This window comes from Sus scrofa, unplaced genomic scaffold (genome assembly GCF_000003025.6).
Source record: "Sus scrofa isolate TJ Tabasco breed Duroc unplaced genomic scaffold, Sscrofa11.1 Contig2345, whole genome shotgun sequence".
Taxonomy (NCBI): Eukaryota; Metazoa; Chordata; class Mammalia; order Artiodactyla; family Suidae; genus Sus; species Sus scrofa.
Window position 1 is genome coordinate 1 of NW_018085072.1, and position 23,574 is coordinate 23,574.

Genomic DNA, 23,574 nt, shown 5'->3' on the forward strand with positions numbered 1-23,574 from the left:
CCTCTCACTATCTGCCATCCTGAATCATTCAAATGAAATCTGCTGCCTTCTTCACCTAATTTTCCAATAAATATCATCCCGTCACTGAAGCAGGTCATTTCCTGCTGACAGTCTCTGACAAGCTCTGAGCAGTCAGTTTGTACCACTGCGTCATTCATTGGTAGAAAGGCCCTAACCCCAATCTTAATTGCCTCACACAAATGGCTTCCAATGGGTGTTAAAAAACAAATCAGGGGTAAATTTTCCGCAGCACGCTGAAGTAGCTCTTCTTTGCCACTACTCCCACTCGTCCCCTGATGCCAGGGACGTGAAATGAAAGTCCTGAGAACAGTGAGTCACGAACGAGTTATGAGGTGCAGGGGATACTTCCAGACCCTCCCTCAGTCTCTTTCTGAGAGCAAGTGACTGTTAAGGATGCACACATAAGACAGGCAATGGGGAAGCTTCAGGCTTGACAGGGAAAATAGATGGAGTCCCAGCCACATTTAAAAGTCAGTTAGAACTCAAATAGGAATACTTAAAGGGGATTTGGCACACTCTGGAGGAATGGTCTCCTAGGGTCATGTTATGTCCACATCACTCCTTAGGTCTGCCTTTTTTTTTTTTTTTTTCTTCTTTTTTTTTTTTTCTTTAGGGACCCACATGCACGAGGTATATGGAAGTTCCAGCTAGGTCTAACTGAGCCCTGTAGCTTCGCACCACCACGCCACACAATCCAACCGAAACCGCATCTGCACCTATTTACCACAAGGCTCACCCCAACGCCCAGAATCCCAGCCCCACTGAGCCCCCCACTTGAGCGGGGGCCAGATAACCCATATCCTTTCATGATACTGTGAATTCATTTTCTTTGGCTGTGCCACAAGGCGGAACTCCTAGGTCTGCCTTTCTTATGCCATGTTGACTGCCCAGCTCTTCTGGTTTTCCTGGAGCTGGAACCCCATTCCCTCACTTCCAGTCCTCACCTATAGAGTTCCCTCACAAGCAGCCCTGTAACTCTAGCCCAGGTTGACTGGTTAGGCCTTCACTGTCAATCTGAAGTAAGCAATCAGAGCACCTTCCTACAATTTTTGGACTTGAGGCCAGAGCCTTAAAGCCCATATCATTTCATTGCCCAAAGCACAGCTTAACGCTCGGAGCACTTTCTGCCTTGGCTTGGGGGGAAATGGCAGGCAGCCAATTTGCAGAAAGAAAATGAAGAGAAACGGATGTGAAAAAGAAATTGAAGCACAGAGATGGCTTGTGAATGGTTGGTATTGTTGCCAGTTTGTCCTGGAACCCCCTGCAATTCTCCTCAGATTCCATAGACCTTCTGCCATCTGAAGGAGTAAGTGCCTTTCATTAAGCTAATAGAAACGTCACTGCAAACAAACATCCAACAAGGTTTTCTTCTTTTCTTTATACTGCCTTTATGTGGTCATTTAAGTCCATGAGAGCTACCTCTCTTTCTTAAGTAGTCATGTGGGTTGTGGTTAGAGACGCAGGTCCTGGCGGTGCCTTGCAAATCCTTTCTCTCCACTGTCCACAGAAATCTCAACTAAAAAACCTGTAGGATTACCCGTCACATGACTTGTGGGCCTCTCACAAAAAGTGGTCTTCCAGGATAGGGCTGGGAACTTCTTTAAACTTCAGTCACTGATTTCCCCGAAGATGTATTGAAATCTGACATCATTCTGCTGTATTTTTGTTGTTGTGTGTAGTTTCCAACAGCATGAGGTTCCCAGGCTAGGGTCTATCGAGCTGAGCCACTGGCTATGCCACAGCCCCAGGGCCACGGCCAGATCCGACCCGCGCTGTGACCTACACCACAGCTCAGGCAACGCCCAGATCCTTAATCCCAACTGAGCAAGGCCAGGGATCGAACCCAAAACCTCAGGTTCCTTATCGTTCATAGCCCTGCACCACGGTGGGACTCCCACTTGCTTATTATATTGTCAACCAAGTTGACTTAGACACCCCAATTCAGAAGAGCAACAGACTCCACTTCTCAGGGGAAATGCATACCTGTGCACAGGGGAAAGTTAGTCGTAGCCAATATTTAGAGACAAGCTACAAACATTTCTATTACCTACTGAAAACCAAGATCTCCTAAAAAAAGCTCTTCTACCAGTCTGCCACATCCAGCCTAATGTCACTTCCTCCGGAAGTCTTCCTTGATTCCCAAAGACTTATTAGGATCCTTCTGAATGTTCACATAATGCTATAACCCTTTACTAAGATGAACTTGTTCAACATTCCACTATCCACTCCTTGCTTCGCTTCACTGAGGATGTCTGTCTGCTCACCACTGCACCCCTACAGGCTCACATAATACCCGCACAGTGTGCAAAGTGCATAAATGTTGGCAATCATGGAATCTACTGCAGAATCCTTTCGGGTTCAAGAATCCGGACTGAATCCTTGTCTCTGCTCCCTCTTCTACTGACTCTTAACTTCCATTAGCCAACAAGAAACATCTGTTTTCAGGTTAATAACACTATCAGGACTGTCCTCAAACCGACTTTTTTTCTGCCACAAAAAAAGTCCTGGCTGCGTAGTGATTATCATGCCACAAGAGGAGAAGTAGGGTGGGCGTAAGCGGCTCTTGAAAATGAGTCTACCGCGATGCACCAGCCAGGAGCTAATAGGAGCGATCTTCATTTGCTGCAGTGTTAGTCAACAAGAGCTTGAGCTGGGCTTGTGACATGCATTCTCAGAGGTTCAGCTGCTGCTCTGCTGCCAGGGAAGGATGATGACTCTGATAAGAGATTAACACCAGCCCTCTATAAAAAACAGAGGGCTGGGGTTGGGCAATTGGAATTGCGAGGCATGTGTATTGCATGCCATACATATCATCATGAGATATGCGAAGCGATATATGAGGGTAGAATATTTAAGATAAAGCAAAAGCCAAAAGGACAAAGGCAACAGGCAATCTAATCCACTTAATAGGTCAAGGAGCTCGAAGTGAGCCTGCAAATCATCATTTGATACGTAATGAAAAAAGACAGCAATCTTATTCTACAAATAGCATAAAGCAGATTTGGTTTAGAGGCCAAACTAAGTTGATGTGAAATTTACGGACTGGCGTCTCTCGAATATGCTGGCAGGGGCCCGGGGGGTACGCGTTTCAGTCCTTCTTTTTCCGTTTGGAGCTCTTGGTAACTACGGTCATCAGGTAGGTTTCCGATATGTGAGAACTTTTGTTTTGTTTAAATGACAAATAAGGGCGTTGCCACCCAAAGTTATTAAATTGACAGGGGGATGCCCAATTTTTTATAAGGGAGTGAGGGGGGGGGCCTATTTAAGAGGGTCCCTTGGTTATTTCAATTTCGTTTCCCTTATTTCTTCTTCTTGTGGTTTTCTTCTCGCCTTTCTCCCTCCCTCTCTCTTTCTCTTTCTCGCCTTCTCGTTTTCTCTTCTTTCTTCTTCTTCTCTCTCTTTCTTCTCTTGTTCTCTTCTCTTTCTCTTCCACACCCACACAAACAACACCACCCACACACAACCACCCCAACCCACACCACCAACACCAACCCACCCCACACCAGTTCCAAAGAAAGGTGGCGCCAGGTGGCTTTGAAGGCTGAAATTTGCGCAGTAAACAAATTTCCTCTTGAATCATGACCTTTAGGGCCCAGGCCTGGGTCCTAGAAAAATGTCTGAAATTGTGGGGGTTTTTTCAAGATTGTTACCAGTTGTGGGGGTCTGCAAAACAATACATATTTCCTGTGGCAAAAAGAGGCTGTGGAAGGGTGCTTATTACATTTTTCAACTTAAAACCATTCAATATATCCTCCACAGTAATCGCAATGCCACTGCCATTGCAAAAAAATGCAGGATGCATTAAGCTTTTTCTCCTTACGAGCTTCGGTCATATCAGGCTTAGCACTTACAAAGGATATAATGAAGTCTGCTTTCATACAGCAATGTCCCTACAATTATGTGCTGACTGACCTTCACTTTGTGCTGCGCCGACAATGAAAGGGACCCTGATGTACTGTACGAGCATAGCATGTGCAACTCAGATGGCTGGGAAGGAAGCAGTGTAAGCTTTCCTGCAGCAACCTGATGCCATTTCACTCAACAACATAACACTAATTCTAGAGTGACAGTAGATGCATCGGAAGTTTAGGAAGTTTTAGGGAAGATTTTGAAGCAGTTTTTAAATACACCCAGATTTAGGTCTTCACCTGCTTTGTGAAATGTTATAATAAAGGGAAGTCCCTTCATTGCCTTATTCCACACATGGAACCTAAGCAAGATGCTAAGGAAAAATCTGTATAAACGTGACACAGAGATTAAATTCTCATCCCTCTTTTAATTTCCGTTGGTGTCATTTGTAGCTTTCTGCTCTTGGTAAGGTACATAACTCTTAATAAATAGACCAGAATACTTAGTGATTCAAGTCAACAGACACATTCTCACTCATAACAGCCCCAGTGCAATCTTAAGCCCTCGTGGTTGGTGGGGATGGTGTGGAATGCTTTGCTCCACACAGTCACTCAAAGATCTAGGTTGATGGAAGATTTGTCCATTACATATGAGTCTCCATCCCGGTCAGCTGGAAGGGAAAGGAACATGGAAAAGCCCACATGAAAGGCTGCATGAGTGATGGTCCCATTACTCCTGCTCACACATTCTTCTGGCTAGAGATCAGCCAGATCAGGCAACGAGGGAGGCTGGGAGATGTGCCAGGAAGAAAAGGATGAGGATTATGGTGAGCAGCTAGCTATCCCTGTCACACTCCCATTCACCTTGTTCTTTTTCTTTTTCTTTTTTTAAATCTTATTTTATGGCTGTACCTGCGGTATATGGAAGTTTTTGGCCCAGGAATTGAATCCAAGACACAGCTGCCACCTATGCTGCAGCTGCAGCAACACTGGATCCTTTAAGCCACTGTGCAGGGCCAGGAATCAAACTCGCACCTCCACAGCGACCCAAGATGTTACGTATCTAGGAAAAGACCGTTTATACTCGGACAATCCTCACACGTCCTACTCAGTTCCCAAAAATCTCCATCCACAATATTTAAATCCAAGACTGAGATTTTTTCAAAAACCCTATTGCACATTCTCTGATGATCAAATGAGCACCTCAGATGGTAAATGTGTTCTCTCGCCTCATCTGTAGGATGGAAACAATCAGTATCTATTCATAAGGCTGTGGTGAGGATGAAGTGAATGGATATGTGTAAGCCACTCAGAAACCTGCTGGTACACAGTGGAGGCTTAATCGATGTTGGCCATTATTTTCTTTCCTTCCCTCCTTCTCTCCCACAAATCTGTCCCCTTCCCTGTTTCACAGCACCCACCTAACAACCAAGCTCAAAGCCGTATTTGTCTCTTTTCAGCTCTCACCTCCGTCCAGTGACTGTCACCTATCACTGACTTCAGAGTTGCCACCCGATCTTCACCCTCACTGTCTGCTCACATGCAGATACTCAGTCCTCTCAATGAACTACTGCATGATCCTGCTCAGTGACCCCAGCACCGTTCTCTGATTTCTCTCCCTCTAACTCTCCCTCTACTGCCAGAGCTCATATCTTTAAAATATTCTAACTGTGTTCCAAATACTTCAATGGCTTTTATTATCAACAAGTATGAAGACACAATCCTAGAGCTGAAAAAGTGAGTCAGGGTGTTCCTGTCATGGCTCAGTGGTAACGAACCTGACTAGTATCCATGAGGACGTGGGTTTGATCCCTGCCTCACTCAGTGGGTTAAGGATTGGCGTTGCCATGAGCTGTGGTATAGATGACAGAAGGGGCTCAGATCCCACGTTGCTGTGACTGTGGCATAGGCCAGAGGCTACGGTCTGATTGACCCCTATGGAAACTTCACATGCTGCAGGTGAGGCTCTAAAAAAGCCCCTGCCCCAAAAAATTAAATTAAAACAGCCTTAGAAGCTTTAGAAGAGCTCATTAGCTTGCATTTGTGTAACAAAGATCACTTCCCATAGTCTTAGCTGCAGATTCCTGAAGAGAATATAAAATCTAGATGCAATTAAAAAAAGAAAAACAAATGCGAACAGCTTGAATCGATCCTGGTTTGACACTCCTGCCTCTCCTGCTCATTCAACCATCCCCATTCCTCACACCGTTCACCTCTGTGTCTTACTGATTCCGGTCCTTGTACTGAGAAGGCCTACCCTGTTCTCCTCTAAGTCTTAGACTATCATCTCCAGCTCAGATGTCACCTCATCGGAGCAGCTGTCCACTCCACTCAGATTCATCTAGTCAATCTCCATCCACCCAGCATTTCATTCATCCTCTATCATTATCAATTACGACTTGTCTTAACATCCATGGAGCCTGTCTTCTCTCTTCGACTGAGCCGTTGAGTGTCCCCAAGCAGTTAGCCTCACACCCTGATACTTTAACTTAATGTTTAAATTTTCTCAGCTTGCCAGGGTATAAACATGGACAGGAACTGCCTTGAGCTGGGCTTGTGTATTCCCTCTTCCCCACTGGGCGGTTGGCTCCCTTAAACATGTGGAGCAGATTCGGTCAACTTTCAGTACCCGTTGAATACCAGAAAGTCTCATGATCTCGTTTAGACACCTGCTGCTGCTGCTGCTGCTGCTTCTTCCAGCCTGACACCCCTCAAGTGTTGAGAGGTGAGGGGAGGGATATGGACCAGTGCGACCGCATGTCAAAGGGCTCCTTCCAAACTCACTCTGCTTCAGCCTTGCTCACCAGTGCTGGGAGCTGCCAAGTAGGCAGTGGGATGGTGTTCACAGAGGAAGGTGGCTTTACCCAGCACCCTCCTCAACTGAGGACCTCCCCAGAAGGGTGCCACCATCTCCAGTGCCCACTGGGCAGGCCACCGCTGCTCCTCAGTTACCTGGTTGCTTCACATACAGCCACTAGGACCTCTAGAGTCCTCTTCTGCACCTCTAAGGGCAATGAAGGACTGGAGAGGTGTGAGTTGTCCCATCTTTCCCCAAACGCCTCCTATTACAACCTGCCAAGTCTGCTAGCCTGGCCTCTCCACTGGGCCCTTCCTTCTCAGATAGCTCTAGATCAAACTCTTAAGTTCTCAAACCTCAGGGCACATGTGAGATTCTGGGGCTGAAAGGAAAGGTAAGCCCTGCCTCAGACTCCACACACTCCTCCAGTAACCCTGAAAACAGTCACGTGAGTGGAACGACACCCAGCAATGCCAGGCCAGGGATGAGCTGCCTATCTCCATGTCTTCAAGTTCCACCAGTCTGTCAGAGAAATTCCCTTAGAAGTCCTCTTGCTTGGCTTGAAGGATGGGAGGCAATAGCCTCTCACCTGGGACGCTGTTGTCACTCAGCTAAGACTCCTCTCCTGCCAGTGGATGGTGGGGTGGAGCCAGCCCACTCTGGTCCCTCCCAGTGAGCCTAGAGAGGCAGCACTGGCCTCACTGCTCTGTGTTTTTGGAATGTGGTGTATATAGGCTCTTTCTGAGCTTTGGGCCTTGGCTCCAAAAAAAAAAAAAAAAAAAAAAAAAGTGACACACCATTAAGTGTCTTATAAGAATGTATGGTTCTGTTGACCTTATTACTGTTTTTATTTTTATTTTTCTTCTTATAGCCACACCTGTAGCATATGGAAGTTCCCAGGCTAGAAGTCAAATTGGAGCTACAGCTGCCGGCCTACACTACAGCCAAAGCACGTGGATCTGAGCCACATCTGTGACCTACACCACAGCTCACAGCAATGTCAGATCCTTAACCCACTGAGCGAGGTCAGGGATTGAACCTGCATTCTCACAGACACTATGTTGGGTTCTTGACCTGCTGAGCCACAATGGGAACTCCCTTATCGCTGGTTTTTTGTCTTTTCTAGGGCCGTATCCGCAGCATATGGAGGTTCCCAGGCTGGGGGCGAATCAGAACTGTAGCCACTGGCCTACGCAGAGCCAGAGCAAAGCGGGATCCGAGCAGCATCTGCGACCTACACCACAGCTCATGGAATGCCGGATCCCTAACCCACTGAGCAAGGCCAGGGATCAAACCTGAAACCTCATGGTTCCTAGTTGGGTTCCTTCACCACTGTGCCACGAAGGAACTCCTATCACTGTTTTTAGAACATGTTTTCTAAATGCACTTCCTCCCACAGAAACTGGAAACTCCTGAAAAGATTTTATCATCTACATTTTGATTCACCCTTTCTCTGCAGGGACCTCAGCACTTCGTGGATGTTCAATAAATGTCCAATATGCTATTTTCTAATCTCCAAAAAAAAGTTAAAGTACCAGGATCAGGAGATGCTAACTTCCTTATTTTTTCAGAAGGTGAAACTCAGGTCCCAAAAGATGAGGTCACCTATCCAAAGGCACACAGCTAGTTGGAATTCCATTTCACATACAAATTTCTACACTTAATAGTACAGCAGAAGCAGAGGCAAGCCAAGCAGATTTGATGACTGGCCTTTGGAGAGAAGAAAGTGGGTAATGGAAAACCCTGAACAAATTCCAAAAGTTAATTTCTGCAGATGAAGCACATTTTTCATTCCCTGGTCTGGGCGGCTTTGCCAGTGTGTGCTGTGACTAATTCCTGTTGGCCCAGCCTAGGCTTCCTGTTTGCAGGGCAGCGTGGCAGATTTGTTGGTATAATCTGGCTTTAATTCATTGCAGGCTGATCCTGGAAACCAGAGGCTCTGTCATGTCTTCATTGCAACATTAACTCCATTTTTCTTGCTTGGCTCCCTCTATTAATAAGCAGAGGCCACTCAATAGGGCAATCCTAGCTGCCCACTCAAGGTGACAGCTAGAAGTAGAAAGAATTCTTCTCACCAACCCTCCTATTTTTTCCAGGAAGAGTAGTGATTTTGTTCTCATATCTCTCGAGTGGATCTAAGCTGAGAACTCATTCAAGATAGCTTAAAGGTTTCTTGGTAAAACAGAAATTCCAGGGTAGGCTTCCGGAGAAGGGCAGGTCCTCCAGTGCCACCTGATGACTGGGATTCAGAGTGGCTACAAGAATGTTGTCTAAGCCCCAGCTGTATCCAACTAAGCTCCTTCTAGGAAAGCGCGGAGCCGTTGGAACCTGAGATATTATCCACGGAGGATTTTCCTCTGCTTTGCCTGAAGGCACAAAAAAGCAGTACTCTTATTCAGAGATCTCAGAATAAGGGTGGAAAGGAAGAAAGGTGAAAAGCAGAAGTCTGCAGCTGTGGGCAAAGTCCTCCATATATGGGCGGATTTGCACAGGCACTCAGGAAAGCCTGTGATGGACAGTGGTCTCTGGGCACAAATCCTTTGGAGGGGGCAATTCATGAGTCAACAGCCTTTCAGCAGAGGTACCTATATGGCTGGCTCACCTTCATATATTGGGATAGGCCTCATCTAAAAATCTACCCAAGCCTAAAGCCATCCTTGGCAGAGAAATAGAAGTCAAACACGTTGTTCACTGCTAAGTCCTTTGCCTCACCATGAACTAATTAGCACAGCCAGGGTGATCTAGGCACCAGCTGGGTACTCTGTATGGTACACCCACACCAACTCTATGAAGGGAAAACAGTACCCAGTGAACGGCAGTGGGACACCCACAAGACATGGGGAGAAAGGGAGAGGGTATTTCCCGGAGGAAGGAGTGCTGGGCAGACATCTATACATCAGTACAAACCCCCAGACACTTTTTAATTTATATTCTCAAACTTAATCATTAACATATTACTTAAGATAACTGTGATATTTCACCTAACGTTTAGTTATTTTATGTAGCCTATTGGACATAATGTTCACATATATTATACTCCCCCAAACATTGTTAGGCTTACAACACCTGGGAATTGTACACCCTGACTACCTTCCAGCAATGCACCACATGTCAAATTTCTCCATCAAGTGTGCTATTGTTCCCAATCTATTCCTTTCCTTTCCCATTTCAAAGAATCACGTGGAAAATGTTTAGAAATACACAAGTATTTCAGAATGGAAAAGGTAGGGAAGATATATTGCTTTAAACCATCATATTTATCAATGGAGAGATTGGGCATATTGGATTTCCAGAGGGTCTGAGAGTAGAAACGAATTGTTTTCCAGTGTGTTTTCAGAAAGCAAATCAACAGCAGCATTTTCTTAGACAAAACCTAATTCTCACAAGGTCTATTAAAAAGAGAAATTGAGATCTCTATGTAGAATCTGGAAAGTCGAGAGGTTCCTTTTCCTTAATATTGCTCCTTACTCTCCTTCTGCTACTGGATCCATGACCATTATTTCTGGGACGCAGCTTCTTGCTACTGCAAAGGGAACACCAGGCTGCCTGCCCCATTCATCAGAGTCCCCAGTGCTACAAACAATATCACAGAGAAGCAAGTGAGGGCTCCCATCATCTTCACTCTTAAGTCAATGTGGGCAGCAAGAATTATGAGTGTTCATCATGGGGTATTCCTATAAGGTTTAATATGTTTATCATCAGTCATCAGTATAACACTAGGCTTTGGTATTTCTTATAAACGGGTCTTTCCAAAGAACATTTTAGTCGCTCTCTGCCCAAAGATTCACTTAAGCAAAAGCATGACCTAAGGGAAAATAAAAGAATAACAGTCCAATTTACCTTCTAAATCTTCTCACCAGCAAATACATAGTTCTAAAGGGAAGAGATGAGAAGAAGATGCTGAGGTTAGTGATTAGAGGAAGTTGTAACCCTTAGAAGGGCAATGCTTGAAGCAAGACAAGGATGCAAAGGGGGAAAAGGAACAATAATTCCTTAAACGGTGGCTTCATTCCGAACACTCTCTTAGATGTGAGGTTGACAAAGATAAATAGAAAAAGATTTTCATCCCTCAGAAAAATCACAAACTTGTAGGGAAGACATGTGTATTATCTAGGAAAGTGTCTCATGCATAGATGGGGTCTATTCAATCCTTGCTGGCCTGATGACTTACCTGTAATAAAATTCGAATTCTTACACTGCACCATACCTGGGTCAAATTCTGGCTCCACCAACAACAACCACCACCAAGGTGTGTGATGTGACACAGGTTACTCAATGTCTCTGTATTATTGCGAACTGCTTTGCTCAATGCCTGGCAAATAAATGTAGTAGCAGTTATTGTTGCTGCCTGCCTCATCCCTCATCCTTCACTATGCTCCTTCTTTCTCCCTTTGTTATAACCTGCACTCCAGTCATGCCAAGCCAGGGTGCCTCCTGGACACATCATGATACCTAACATTTCTGAGTTTAAGATTTTCATTCTATCTTGCCTATCAAGAGTGGACTTTCGAAACTGCCTTTGGGGAGGCACTACGCTCCTTCATGTTCATCATTCCAGCACCTAGCATTTCCTGCAACAGTGAAGATATCCAACATACAATTGTTTGAATGAACTAACTATGTATTAAACTAAATCATGTGAATAAAACTATGCTCATCAAGGTAAGAGTGAGGAATTCTTCACAGGGAATAAATAAATCATAGGAAAGTTTCCCATAGGAGCAGACAGTTTAACTTTGAAGGATAAGTTCATCAGGGGCTGGAGGTTTGGTGTGTGTAAGTGTTGTAGTCAGCATAAGAAAACACAAGATGTTACTACAATGGGTGCTCTCTAAGCAGGGAGCTGAATGAAGGAAAGAATGGAGACACACATTTGTTCTCAAAACAACAGCTTTTTTTTTTCATTCTAAGAAAAGCCCAACTTAGATTGTTTGGCATCATTTTAGCATCTCCCCTGAATCAATAATATTATTTTTGTAAGCTTGTTAGTAATGAGGAAGGAAAAGGTCTTAGATATTTCTCAGACTTTAATAGATAAGCCAAATAATAACAAATAATCCTCACTACTATTCAGTCCCCTCTTCTTCCAAGTCTCCTTTGCCCCTGCTCATTATTCCCCAAAGACAATGGCAACCTCTTCTCCATTCTCCTCTATGCCATCTTCATCTGAGCTTGCATAGAAGCAGACCTCAGCAACCAAATGTCCACAGATAAAGGGAATTTTGCTCAAAGTCACATCTTTGTAAAGTGTATGCAATACTGATCAGCTATTTTCTATTTATCCGTGGACAACAAGCAACCCATCAAAAGGCAAATGTGGGACAAGACCTAAACCAAGGCACATCGTCAAACCTCCCATGACATCTGCCTCTAGAAATTCTGCTAGGATTGGGTGAGAAGACCTAAACAGCTGAAGAAAATGAGGAAGGAGTACACAGGAAGATCAGCTAGGACCAAGAGCTGTGGCAAGAGGTATTTGGCATGTTTGGGGAAAGACAGGGAGAGAACAAGGGAAGCGGGCAGGCAAGAGTGGCAGGAGGTAGTGAGAGCAGAGAGATCAAAGACCTGATCACATAGGGTGCTGATGTCCATGGCAGGATCCCTGTATGAGCAAGACACAGGCCCCCGTCCTTTGCAAAGAGTCTACCACGGAAAAGACGCATCTAAGAGACAGTCATCACAAACATGATGAACAGGATGAAACCAAAATGCAAGTATTAGAGGATCATAAAATGAAGGGCTTTCATGTATCTGAGAGGGTTAGAAAAGGCTTCCCAAGTTCTTTAAAGAAAGTGTCGGTCTGGAGTTCCCGTCGAGGCACAGCGGTTAACGAATCCGACTAGGAACCATGAGGTTGCGGGTTCGGTCCCTGCCCTTGCTCAGTGGGTTGAGGATCCGGCGTTGCTGTGAGCTGTGGTGTAGGTTGCAGATGCGGCTCGGATTCCGCATTGCTGTGGCTCTGGCATGGGCCAGTGGCTACAGCTCTTATTCGACCCCTAGCCTGGGAACCTCCATGTGCCGCGGGAGCGGCCCTAGAAATGGCAAAAAGACAAAAAAAAAAAAAAAAGTGTCAGTCTGACAATGAATGAGTTGGAGAAGTAATGGTGAGCATCACAGTGAGAGGAAACAGAATGGGCCAAGACTCAGAATCAAGAGAGGGAGAGGGAGAGACAGCAAAACAGAGAAAGAAAAGGGCATAGAGAAAAAGCATTTGAGGCTAAAGTGCTGAGTCTAAGAAGAGAGGTGCTGAGGAGGGAGACCACAAAGTGAGACAGGGCTGGATGGTAGGAGCCCTTGTAAAACATGGCATAGATTTTGGTCTCTGTCCTAAGAGCAAGAGGAAGACACGTCAAGCAGTGGAGATACATCAGATGGAACCTTGAAGGTCACATCGTCAGGTAATTTTGTGTGGCTGAAATACAGAGTGTGGAAGGGAGGTGGCAAGAGAAAACATTGGAGCAGTTAGCTGAGGCCAGGCGGTGCAGGAAAAGATCCAGAAAGGTTCTTCTGTTCAGAATATTTTTTAAAAGAAAGAAAAAGAAAAAAGGATAGGCAATCTAACATGCTCAAAGGAAAATATCAAACGTCTCTCTCGGGAAATTTCCCTCTCTCCCCCACTAACTTTATTCTCTTGACCAGTGAGGATGAATGTTATTTTTCCATCTTGTTTTGGCTTCACAGTAACTGTCAACATATTAGTCACTTACTCTAGTGCTTCTCACACTCACTTGAACATGCATAAGGATCCCTGGTGACATTACTAAAACAAAGATTCTCGTTCAGTAGGTGTGGGGTAGGGGCTAAGATGCTGCATTTCTAACATGCTCTCCAGTAATGCCTGGGATGCTGGTCCATTCTAGAACTAAAGAGAAGGTATTTGGAGCTTTCTGAACATATACATCATAGCAGGATTAAAAATGCAAAACAAGCAACCAAACAGGGCCAGATGATTATGTCTTTGTTACTGCGCTGCCTTTTATCAGAGAACCTGGGTGTAACATGTCTTTCTATAAAGAGACTTTAGGACATGTTCAGTGTGTAACAGTTGGAAGCAGTTCAACTCCTACAGCACTTCTCTAGGAAGCTCCAAATTAGAGCCCTTCTGACTGTGACCCTACACCACAGTGACACCTGCTGGTGGGTTGCTGGATTACATTTTAAGGCTTTGAGAATAATCGAGTTAGTAAGTACTTTTTCACACATAACTTTACCTGAAGTGCACCTTCTGGTTGTGAAAGGACCCTTTTAAAATAAAACATAAGAAATATCTTGATAAGGAGTAAAGTCTGTGCAGTATTATACTAATCAAAGTTTAACAACTGGCTCTCTAGGAAAAAAATACTTGAGTAAATACAGACATATATATACATATATATATATACAACAAATTTTATTCATTTAAAAGATGTTAGCCCATAATTTATAAGTAACAATAAAGTTTACAACACATTTTGTTGTCAATTCTGTAGAGAAATTTATCCTGACTCCTTTCACTTATTTTGCTGAACTTGTATCAATTACTGAAATTGCAACAATTTGACAATGTCTTGACAAAAACAGCCTATGAAAAAAACGTTTGCTTAGTATATAATTTAGCAAACTCCACTCATGTCCATTATCATATGAATGTAGTTCTGACACAAATGTTGGTCGGTATTTGTGTTTACATTATAAAACAAGACAACACAAATATGTTTGGATGTCACTCATTCGTCAGTGACATTCAGAATGACTTCTTTGTGGAACTGGATGACAGTTTTGAATACTCAAAGACATTAGTTCTTCAACTGGAAGACTGTTTATAATGTAACAGGTAAAGACATGACACAATTTTGAGTTTAATCTGAATTAATAACATTTCTCCATCACGTTCTCGAGTCAACAAAACAATAAATCCAGCCCTGATCTGTGGCCTTTTCCAGCTTCCATGTTATAAATACTCCCACCAGGACCAGTTTCAAGCTACCCAGGTAACATCACTGACTGTGAAGTTGGGAAGATGTGCAGTACCACACCATTCTGTAGTATTTCCACTCTGCAGGTAAAACAGACGTAAATAACCACAATAGGACAAGGTAAGAGAAAACTATAGCAAAATAATTAGGAAGTGATTTAAAAAAAACTGTTGAGTGTTTTTAACCTATGTTTTTAAAGAATTTATTTAATTGTAAGATTGCATCATTTAATTTTTTAATAGTGACTGTTTCTAACAACCAGCTCACAAAATTCCTAGAAATGTGACAGTTGGCTCTGAAAAGCCAGTAAGAGTCAGCTCTAGCACACCACTGGGTTTGGGGGATGGCGAGGTCTGAAGATAACACAGAAATTCAGGGAGCTTAGGGGGAATACCCTAGGACTTGAGAACTAAGAAAGGTTGACAAAAAAAAAAAAGAAAGAAAGAAAGAAAAAAAAATGGCAGATGAAGTCATGAACGTCACAGTGGAATACAGAACCATTCCTGAGGCTAACGTGAGAAAAGAACTAAAATAAGTTGTCCTACCCAACAGTGGAGCTTGGCAGGGACACGGAAAAGACAAGGCAGGGGAGCTGAGGCAGTTGACAAGGTTGCCAACAGGGAAAGGAGGGTGGAGAAGGCAGACCGCTGGTGCAGGCACTCTCTCCAGAACCTCCCAGGCCAGTAGCTGGGCTGTTTGACAACAGGGTCATCAGAATGGTAGAAAAGGTCAGCAAAACTATTGAGCCCACATATTCACCAGCAGTGACAGAGAGAAAGAAAAGCAGGGAAATCTAACCCCTGAACTCCACCCATACAGGGAAAGCTTTGGGGAAACCTAGTTTCTATAAAGGCAGAGTAGGATAATGAAGTTTCTGCCTTTGGTTTGATTAAGCAATGAGTCGATCTATTTACTGCCCATCTAAAGAGAAGAATGACTGGGTTCGCTTAATTAGGATTTTGTCACTTTAAAGTTAGAAAATCTATCTGGAGATCAATGGACCAGGGAGATCAATGGATTATTTAGAGATAATCTAGTGCAGTCTTCACATTTCACAAGTAACTGTAAAAATTATTTGAGACTTCTGTGCCCAGGAAATAGAGTGGAATAGAATTGCTTTTCCATATTACTTCTGAAAAGCACATCTAAAATCCTTTATATATAAAGCACACCATATATAAAACAAACATTAAAAAACTCCAAAAGTTGGAGAGAAAGTTGAGCTGTTAGAGAATTCAGTACCTAAGGATGACACAAGTGGAGAGTTTCTTAATGTTTCTTTTTTTTTTTTAAGACATACCAGATTTTGAGCTAAAGAAGCAGGCAACTAGAAAACGGCAAAGGACCTGGAAAGGGACAGTCTAGCAAGACAGAAAGCTGTTAGACAATAACTCTCCTACTCAAGAAGCTAAAATCAGAAATGAAAGGGGATATTACTACCAATTTTACAGAAACAAAAAGGAACATGAGAGTACTATGAACAATTGCATATGAACAAGCTGGATAACTGAGACAAAAGGGATGAATTCCCAGAAATATACAACCTACCAACGTTGAATTATGTAGAAATAGAAAATCTGAGTAGATGTACATAGGGCCACCATAACACCAACCATCTCGTCACTCAATATGAAATAGATAATGTGCATAATCCTATAACTACTAAGAACACTGAATTCATAACTTTAAAATACCCAGAAAAAAATCTCCAAGCCTAAGTGTTAAAATAATTAGAGCCAACGCTACATAATTTCTTCCAGAAAACAGAAGAGGAAATACTCCCTGATTCATTCTATGAAACAAGTATTACTCTGATACCAAACCAGACAAAGTACAAAAGAAAAAACAAAACTATAGCCAATGTCCCTCAGGAATGTAACACAAAATTCCTTAATGACATAAGAATATAATTCTTAGTATACAGAATTCATAAATGTATTTTTAAATTATATGTTATAACTAACTGTAGTATAATCCAGGGATGCAAAAATAGTTCAATATTTGAGAAAGTCACTGTAATCCACCATATTAGCAGTCTAAAAAAGGTATATGACATGATCATATCAATCAAAGCAGAAAAAGCATTTGATAAATTTCAATACCCATTTATGATTTTTACAATTTTTTTAAATTTTAGAAAAATAAGAAGTAAGGTGAACATACTCAACTTGATAAAGTGCACCTACAAAAAACTTATAGCTAACATTATGCTTAATGGTTAAATATTAACAACCCAATTAAAAACTGGTCAAAAGATCTAAACAGACATTTCTCCAAAGAAGATAGATGACCAAAGAGCACATCAGAAAATGCTTAACATCAGTAATTATTAGAGAACTGCAAATCAAAACTACAATTAGGTATCACACCTCACACCAATCAGAATGGCCATCATCAGAAAGTCTACAAACAATAAGTGTTGGAGAATGTGTGGAGAAAAGAGAACCTTCCTACACTGTTGGTGGGAATGTAAGCTGGTACGGTGACTATGGAGAACAGTATGGAGGTTCCTTAAAAAACTAAATATAGAACTACCATATGATCCAGCAATCCCACTCCTGGGCATATATCTGGACAAAACCACAATTCAAAAAGATACATGCCCCAATGTTTATCATAGCATTATATGATATCCAAGACATGGAAACAACCTAAGCGTCCATCAATGGAGGATTGGATAAAGAAGATTTGGTACACATATACAATAGAATATTACTCAGCCATAAAAAAGAATGGAACAATGTCATTTGTAGCAACATGGATGGACCTAGAAATTATTATACTAAGAAAATTAAGGCAGCAGAGAAAGACAAATATCATCTGAGATCACCAATATGTGGAATCTAATAAAAATGATACAAAAGAACTTATAATACAGAAACAGATTTTAGAAGATTTTAAAACCAAATTTACATTTACTAAAGAGGAAATGTGGGGGGGGCATTAAATTAGGGGGCTATGATTGACATATACACACTACTATATATAAAATAGACAGAAAACAAGGACCTGCTATATAGTACATGGTAATATAGTCAATACTGTGTAATAACCTGCACAGGAGAAGAATCTGAAAAGGTATGGATATATGTATATATAACTAACTGATCTACTTTGCTGTACAACTGAAACTAACACAACTTTATAAGTCACCCATACTCCAATAAAATTTATCTTTTTTTAAAAAAAAGCATTATACTTAATGGTTAAATATTGAAATTTTTTCCCTGAAATAAGGAACAAGACAAGAATATCCACTCTCATAACTCTTATTCAACATAGAGCTGGAAGTTCTAACCAATGCAACTGGTCAAGAAAAGGAAATAAAAGACATAGAGAACATAAAGGAAAAGAGAAAACTATTTACAGAATATATAATGATTGTCCATACAGACAATCCCAAGGAACTCAAAATAAATTCTGGGAATTAATAAGTGAGTTCAGCAAGATAAATATACAAAAATTAATTGTACTTCTGTATACTAGCAGTGAACATATGGACACTAAGAATTATAAATACAATATTTATAGTCAATACATAGGTGTAAATATAAAAAAACATGTTCAAGACTTATATGCTAAAAACTACACAATACTGGAATTCCCTTGTGGTGCAGTGGGTTAAGGATCCTGCATTGTCACTGCAGAAGCTCAGGTTGTTGCTATTGTGCCAGTTCGACTCCTAGCCTGGGAACTTCCACATGCCACGGGCATAGCCAAAAAAAATACAAAAACAAACAAACAAACAAAAATCAAAAGCTACACAACACTGAAGAAGGAAAACAAAGATCTAAATAAATGGAGAGAAATACCATATTCATAGAATCAATACAGCAAAGATGTCATTCTCTCCAAACTGATATACAGTTTGAATTTAATTCCTAGCAAAATGCCAGAAAGTTTTTTTTTTAATATAGACAAGACTGTTCTAAAATTTACATGAAAATGTAAAAGAACTATGAGTTCCCACCGTGGCTCAGCAGAAAATAAATCTGACTGGTATCCATGAGGATGCAAGTTCAATCCATGGCCTCACTTCAGTGGGTAAAGGATCCGGCATGCCGTGAGCTGTGGTGTAGGTCGAAGACGCAGCTCAGATCTGGTGTGGCTGTGGCTGTGTCGTAGGTCAGCAGCTGCAGCTCCAATTGAACCCCTAGCCTGGGAACCTTCATATGCCATCAGTGCAGCCCCAAAAATAGAAAGAAAAAAAAAGAAAGAAAGAAAAGAAAATGTAAAGGAACTAGACCTCAAATAATTTTTTAAAAAAAAGGAATAAAAAGAGAAGAACCATTATACTCGTTTCAGGACTTAATATAGCTACAGTACTAAAGACTATATGGTGTCAATGGAGGAAGAGACACATAGATCAATCAAACAGAATAGAGAACCCAGAAATAAACTCACACAAACATGCCCAAATGGTTTTTGACAAAGGTGCAAAGATAATGCAATGGAGGAAAGATAGCCTTTTTAATAAATGTACTGAATGGAGTTCCCGTTGTGGTGCAGCAGAAATGAATCCAACTAGTATCCATGAGGACGCAGGTTCAATCCCTGGCCTTAATCAGTGGGTTAAGGATACAGCGTTGCTGGAGCTGTGGTGTAGGTCACAGATGCGGCTCGTATCTGGCATTGCTGTGGCTGTGGTGTAGGCTGGCAGCTATAGCTCCGATTCGACCCTCAGCCTGGGAAACTCCCTATGCTGTGAGAGTAGTCCTAAAAAAGGAAGAAAAAAAAAATCTAAATCTTACACCTTATATTTTTAAACCTTATATAAAAATTAACCTAAAATAGATCACAAACTTTGGAGTTCCTGTTGTGGCCCAGCAGGTTAAGAACCCGAGTAGTATCCATGAGGATGTGGGTTCAATCCCTGGCCTTGCTCAGTGGGTTAAGGATCCAGTGCTGTCCTAAGCTGCAGTGTAAGTTGCAAATGTGATTCACATCTGGTGTTGCTGTGGCTGTGGCATAAGCTGGCAGCTGCAGCTCCAATTCAACCCCTAGGCTGGGAACTTCCATATGCCACAGGTGCACCCCTAAAAAGAAAAAAAAATCACAAACTTAAATATCAAATGTAAAACTATAAAATGTTTAGAAAAAACTAAGGGAAAAATATTTGAGATCTAGGGCTAAGCAAAGAGTTCTCAGAGTTAATATCAAAACATAGTTCCTAAAGGGAAAAATAATATACAATTAAAAATAAAATAAATTCAAAATCAAAAGCTTTTGTTTTGCAAAAGACTCTGTTAAAAGAATGAAAAAAACAAGCTACAGAGATGGAGAAAATGTTTGCAAACTACTTTATCCAATAAAGGATTAGTGCCTAGAATATATTTGAAAACTCTCAAAACTCAACAATAGAAAAGGAAGCAATCCAATTAGAATATGGGCTAAAGCTATGAAGAGACATTTCATAGAAAAAGGTATAGAGATGGAAAAAAAAAAAACCATGAAAAGATGTTAAACATTACTAGCCATTAGAAAAATGCAAATAAAGATCACCATGAGATATCACTATGCATCTATCAGGATGGTGAAAATTAAAAATAGTGAGAACAGTGGTTAAAATGCAGAAAAACTGTATCACTCATACATATTTGGTGGGAGCATTGTAGCCACTCCAGAAACCAAGTTGTCAGAGTTCTCGCTGTGGCTCAGCAGTTAACAAACCCAACTAGCTTCCGTGAGGATTCGGGTTCGATCCCTGGCCTTAGTGGGTTATGAATCCAGCATTGCCGTGAGCTGTGGTGTAGGTCATAGATGCAGCTCAGATCCCACAGCTCCAATTGGACCCTAGCCTGGGAACCTCCATATGCCATGGGTGCAGCCCTTAAAAAAAAAAAAAAAAAAAAAAAAAAAAAACGAAAAAATTTAAATCAGTTTTGCCAATTTCTTTAAAAATTATGTGACTACCGTATGACTCAGCAATTGCACTTCTGGGCATTTTTCCCAGAGAAATGAAAAGTTAATTTCACACAGAAACCTATATCAAATTTAATTTTAAAATACGTAATTGCCTTTTCAAGAGTTATACAGAAGTGTAAAAGCAGACACAGGACCAGATCTCTGTCTAGCCCTCTGCCTTGTCACTACATCTTGGTTCACTGTATCTGGAACGGCAGGTAAGTTTTGTCTTCATCTGATGGATAGTGGATACCTGAAATTCTGTGATGAAAAGGATTCTAAGGACTTGGAATTTCAAGGTTGGCAAGAAAAGTTTTCACAATGAATTAGTGGTATCTGCCATGAATAAAACCAGTAAGAATGGCAATATACAAGCTTAATACTTGCCAGTTCTAAATTGAAACATGCTGCCCTGCCAATCATAGAGGTATTAGCAATGACTAAGTACATAACCCTTGTATTTTACTGATGGAGAAACTAAAACAGTAAGATCAGAGAGAACTAAACCCCAAGTTTATTATCTGACCTCTCCATTTTACCAAGCCCAGCTTTGCTCAGTAGTAAATGACTAATAATTCAAGTCTATGAGTTTTCTCTTTGTGTGGAAGGGATTTTACATGTGCAGTTATTTCTCACGAACAGCTTCTTGATGCTGGAACTGTCTTAGGAAAAAAGGGGGAGCATTCTAGAAAAGGAAATACTCAACTCCCAAACTTTGGAAAGGAATCTCTTTCATATTCATCATCTGGATAGGCTAAAGTTTTCAGAGACCATCTGGTCTTATTTTAAGAAGTACAAGTGTCCTTCACTCATATTATGGGAAGTGGTAGAGTAGAGAGATGTAAAAACGTGTGCTGTGCTGGGGCCTCCAAGCCCTATGCAAATCATCACCTTAGTGTGCTGGGAATTTTCAGGAGTCTTTCTAGGCTTCCAGAAATACCAGGTTCTATCTTCCCTGTTAGTTCCTTTGCCTTCCTAATAACAAAGAGATCACTAAAAATGAGTAATGGAGTCAAATTAAAGTGTTCAGGTTTCAACACTCCTAGGTTTTAAAAGAAGGAAAGAAGACAGCTGCTTAAAACCTTTGCCCCTGAGAACAAGCTGTGCTAAGAGACCTGAACTCATGACTGGCTGCTTTGGTTTCCTGTACCTTGAGACTCACAGAAACTCTGTCTGAAGCCTTGGTGTAACCTTCCTGAGTAACCACATATTGATAGTTAATGAATATGTAAGGATTTGAGGATCAGGCTTGGGTGAGCTGGCCCGACACTTGATCTTTTGAGTGAAACTTGTGATAACAGCTCGCCTGTGCCTTCTGAAAGCTTCCCATGGCCCTTGCTGCTGCCAGCCTCCCACCTTATCGGCAGGCACCAAAAGCTTCAAATTACAGCAGCTAATTGGATGAAAGCGGAAATGCATCCTTCTAATGGAAGGAGAGATTAATGCCCTGATCTTTTTCCTTCACTTACCGAGGCAAAACAAAAACACAGATGAAGGTTATGATGCAGAAAAGCAAATTAACTCTGCTTCACAGTCACAAGAGTGGCCGTTCCAGTGAAAATCTAAGATGTTTTAGAGACTACAGACACACATCAAAAGGACAGAAAATAACCCAAGATAGTGATTACCAAATTATCCTGGAGACAATCTGCAATTCCCTTGCTCAGTAAAAATGATCAGGACAATTTACTTTCATACATAGATAAGCTACTCCGTACCTAAGATAGTTTCATTTATGGCCTGGTTTATTATATTCTCTTATCTTTGACACCCTATATGGGTAACAGGAATAAACAGAGCTGAAATATAAGAGGCATCAAAATGAAGATTTAATGTGAAATTGTCTAATGCAATTGGGACTCATATTTTAGCCAAAAGAGTATCTTTTTCATGAATACTCTGTTGCACCAATAGGTTTCTTATGGACTAATATGGTTTGTATTTAAAAACATATCTGCAGTTGACTCAGGAAAGAAGACTCTTTTGACATCAACCTATTTTCTCAAAAGAAGTGTAATTAAAAATATAGGAGTAATTTCATCTTTTATTAAATTACCCTGAAGTAGAAAGCAATGTTACCACAGGGTGATTGAGACACTGAAATTCTAAGAAGCTTGAGACAAATTAAATTTATATTATTTGAAAGATAAGTCTGAGATCAAAGTTCTGGGTGGTTTTCCTCTGACACCTGTGGTGGATTTTAATATGCTTTCATACTCCATCATCAAAGGATGAAATTTGTGAGTGTCTAGAGGAGGTGTCATTCCAATGGGGGGGGGGGGACAGTGGGGAGGAAAAGAGGAAAGATGATAGTAATCAAGCAATTACAGAACCTGGTGTTCAATACATTATTAAATAATAGATCACCACTCAGGGCAGTGGAAAGAACAAGAAAAAAATGCGAAAGGCACTCAAAATGCCTAATTGTGAGCAAAATTTCCTCTCAGGAGCACTTACCTCATTGTTGGGGATAAAATTCTTGATCAACAGATGCCCACCATCTTCTGTCGTCTGAGGATTTGCTTCACAGTGTCAGTCAACAAACCCATCTCTCTGAAGCACCAGTTAAAAGCAGTCTTGGGTTATACATTCCATGAATGACTACCACGAAACAGACGTAATATTCAGATGCTGTCTCCATTAAATCTGCCAATTCCACGACCCCAAAAATGCTGTCTGTCCATTTTATTTGGTCAGCTAAGGGATCTCTAAGTATATTCTTTGCAGTAATTCTGTTTCTTTAAAAGTATATTGCAGAATGATCATGACCTTTGATCTATATCTGGACTCAGCTACTTACTTGCTGTGTAAATGTGGATAACCTACTTGACACACTGCATCTCTTTTCCCATCTGCAAAATCAGGGAAATACTATATTCACTTTGCAAAGTTGTTTTGAGGCTCAAATCACATGACAGCCATAGTTAAAAATGTTTGGATCCCAGTAGATTTATATTGAGCTACAGAAAATGCAAAAACATGACCCTCTAGGACAAGATAATCTAGTAGACAAGCTACAACCTGAGACTATCCTGAGGCAATGTACAGA

General features: G+C 41.5%; 1 protein-coding gene across 8 annotated transcripts in view; it reads right to left on the reverse strand.

Moving 5' to 3' along the window:
- Nucleotides 1-4,414: 4,414 nt before the first annotated feature.
- Nucleotides 4,415-23,574, reverse strand: part of FUT10 (fucosyltransferase 10) — a 111,962-nt gene continuing 92,802 nt past the window's right edge. For 2 of the 8 annotated variants that reach the window (XM_021081790.1, XM_021081782.1), the window contains one exon: nucleotides 20,506-23,126. In XM_021081790.1, the coding sequence (XP_020937449.1) occupies nucleotides 23,091-23,126 (36 nt within the window). In that variant the 3' untranslated portion in view covers nucleotides 20,506-23,090. Of the gene's footprint in view, nucleotides 4,541-20,505; nucleotides 23,127-23,574 lie in introns of those variants that run through there. The other 6 variants (XR_002341171.1, XR_002341170.1, XM_021081788.1 and 3 more) reach the window with 6 other exon arrangements.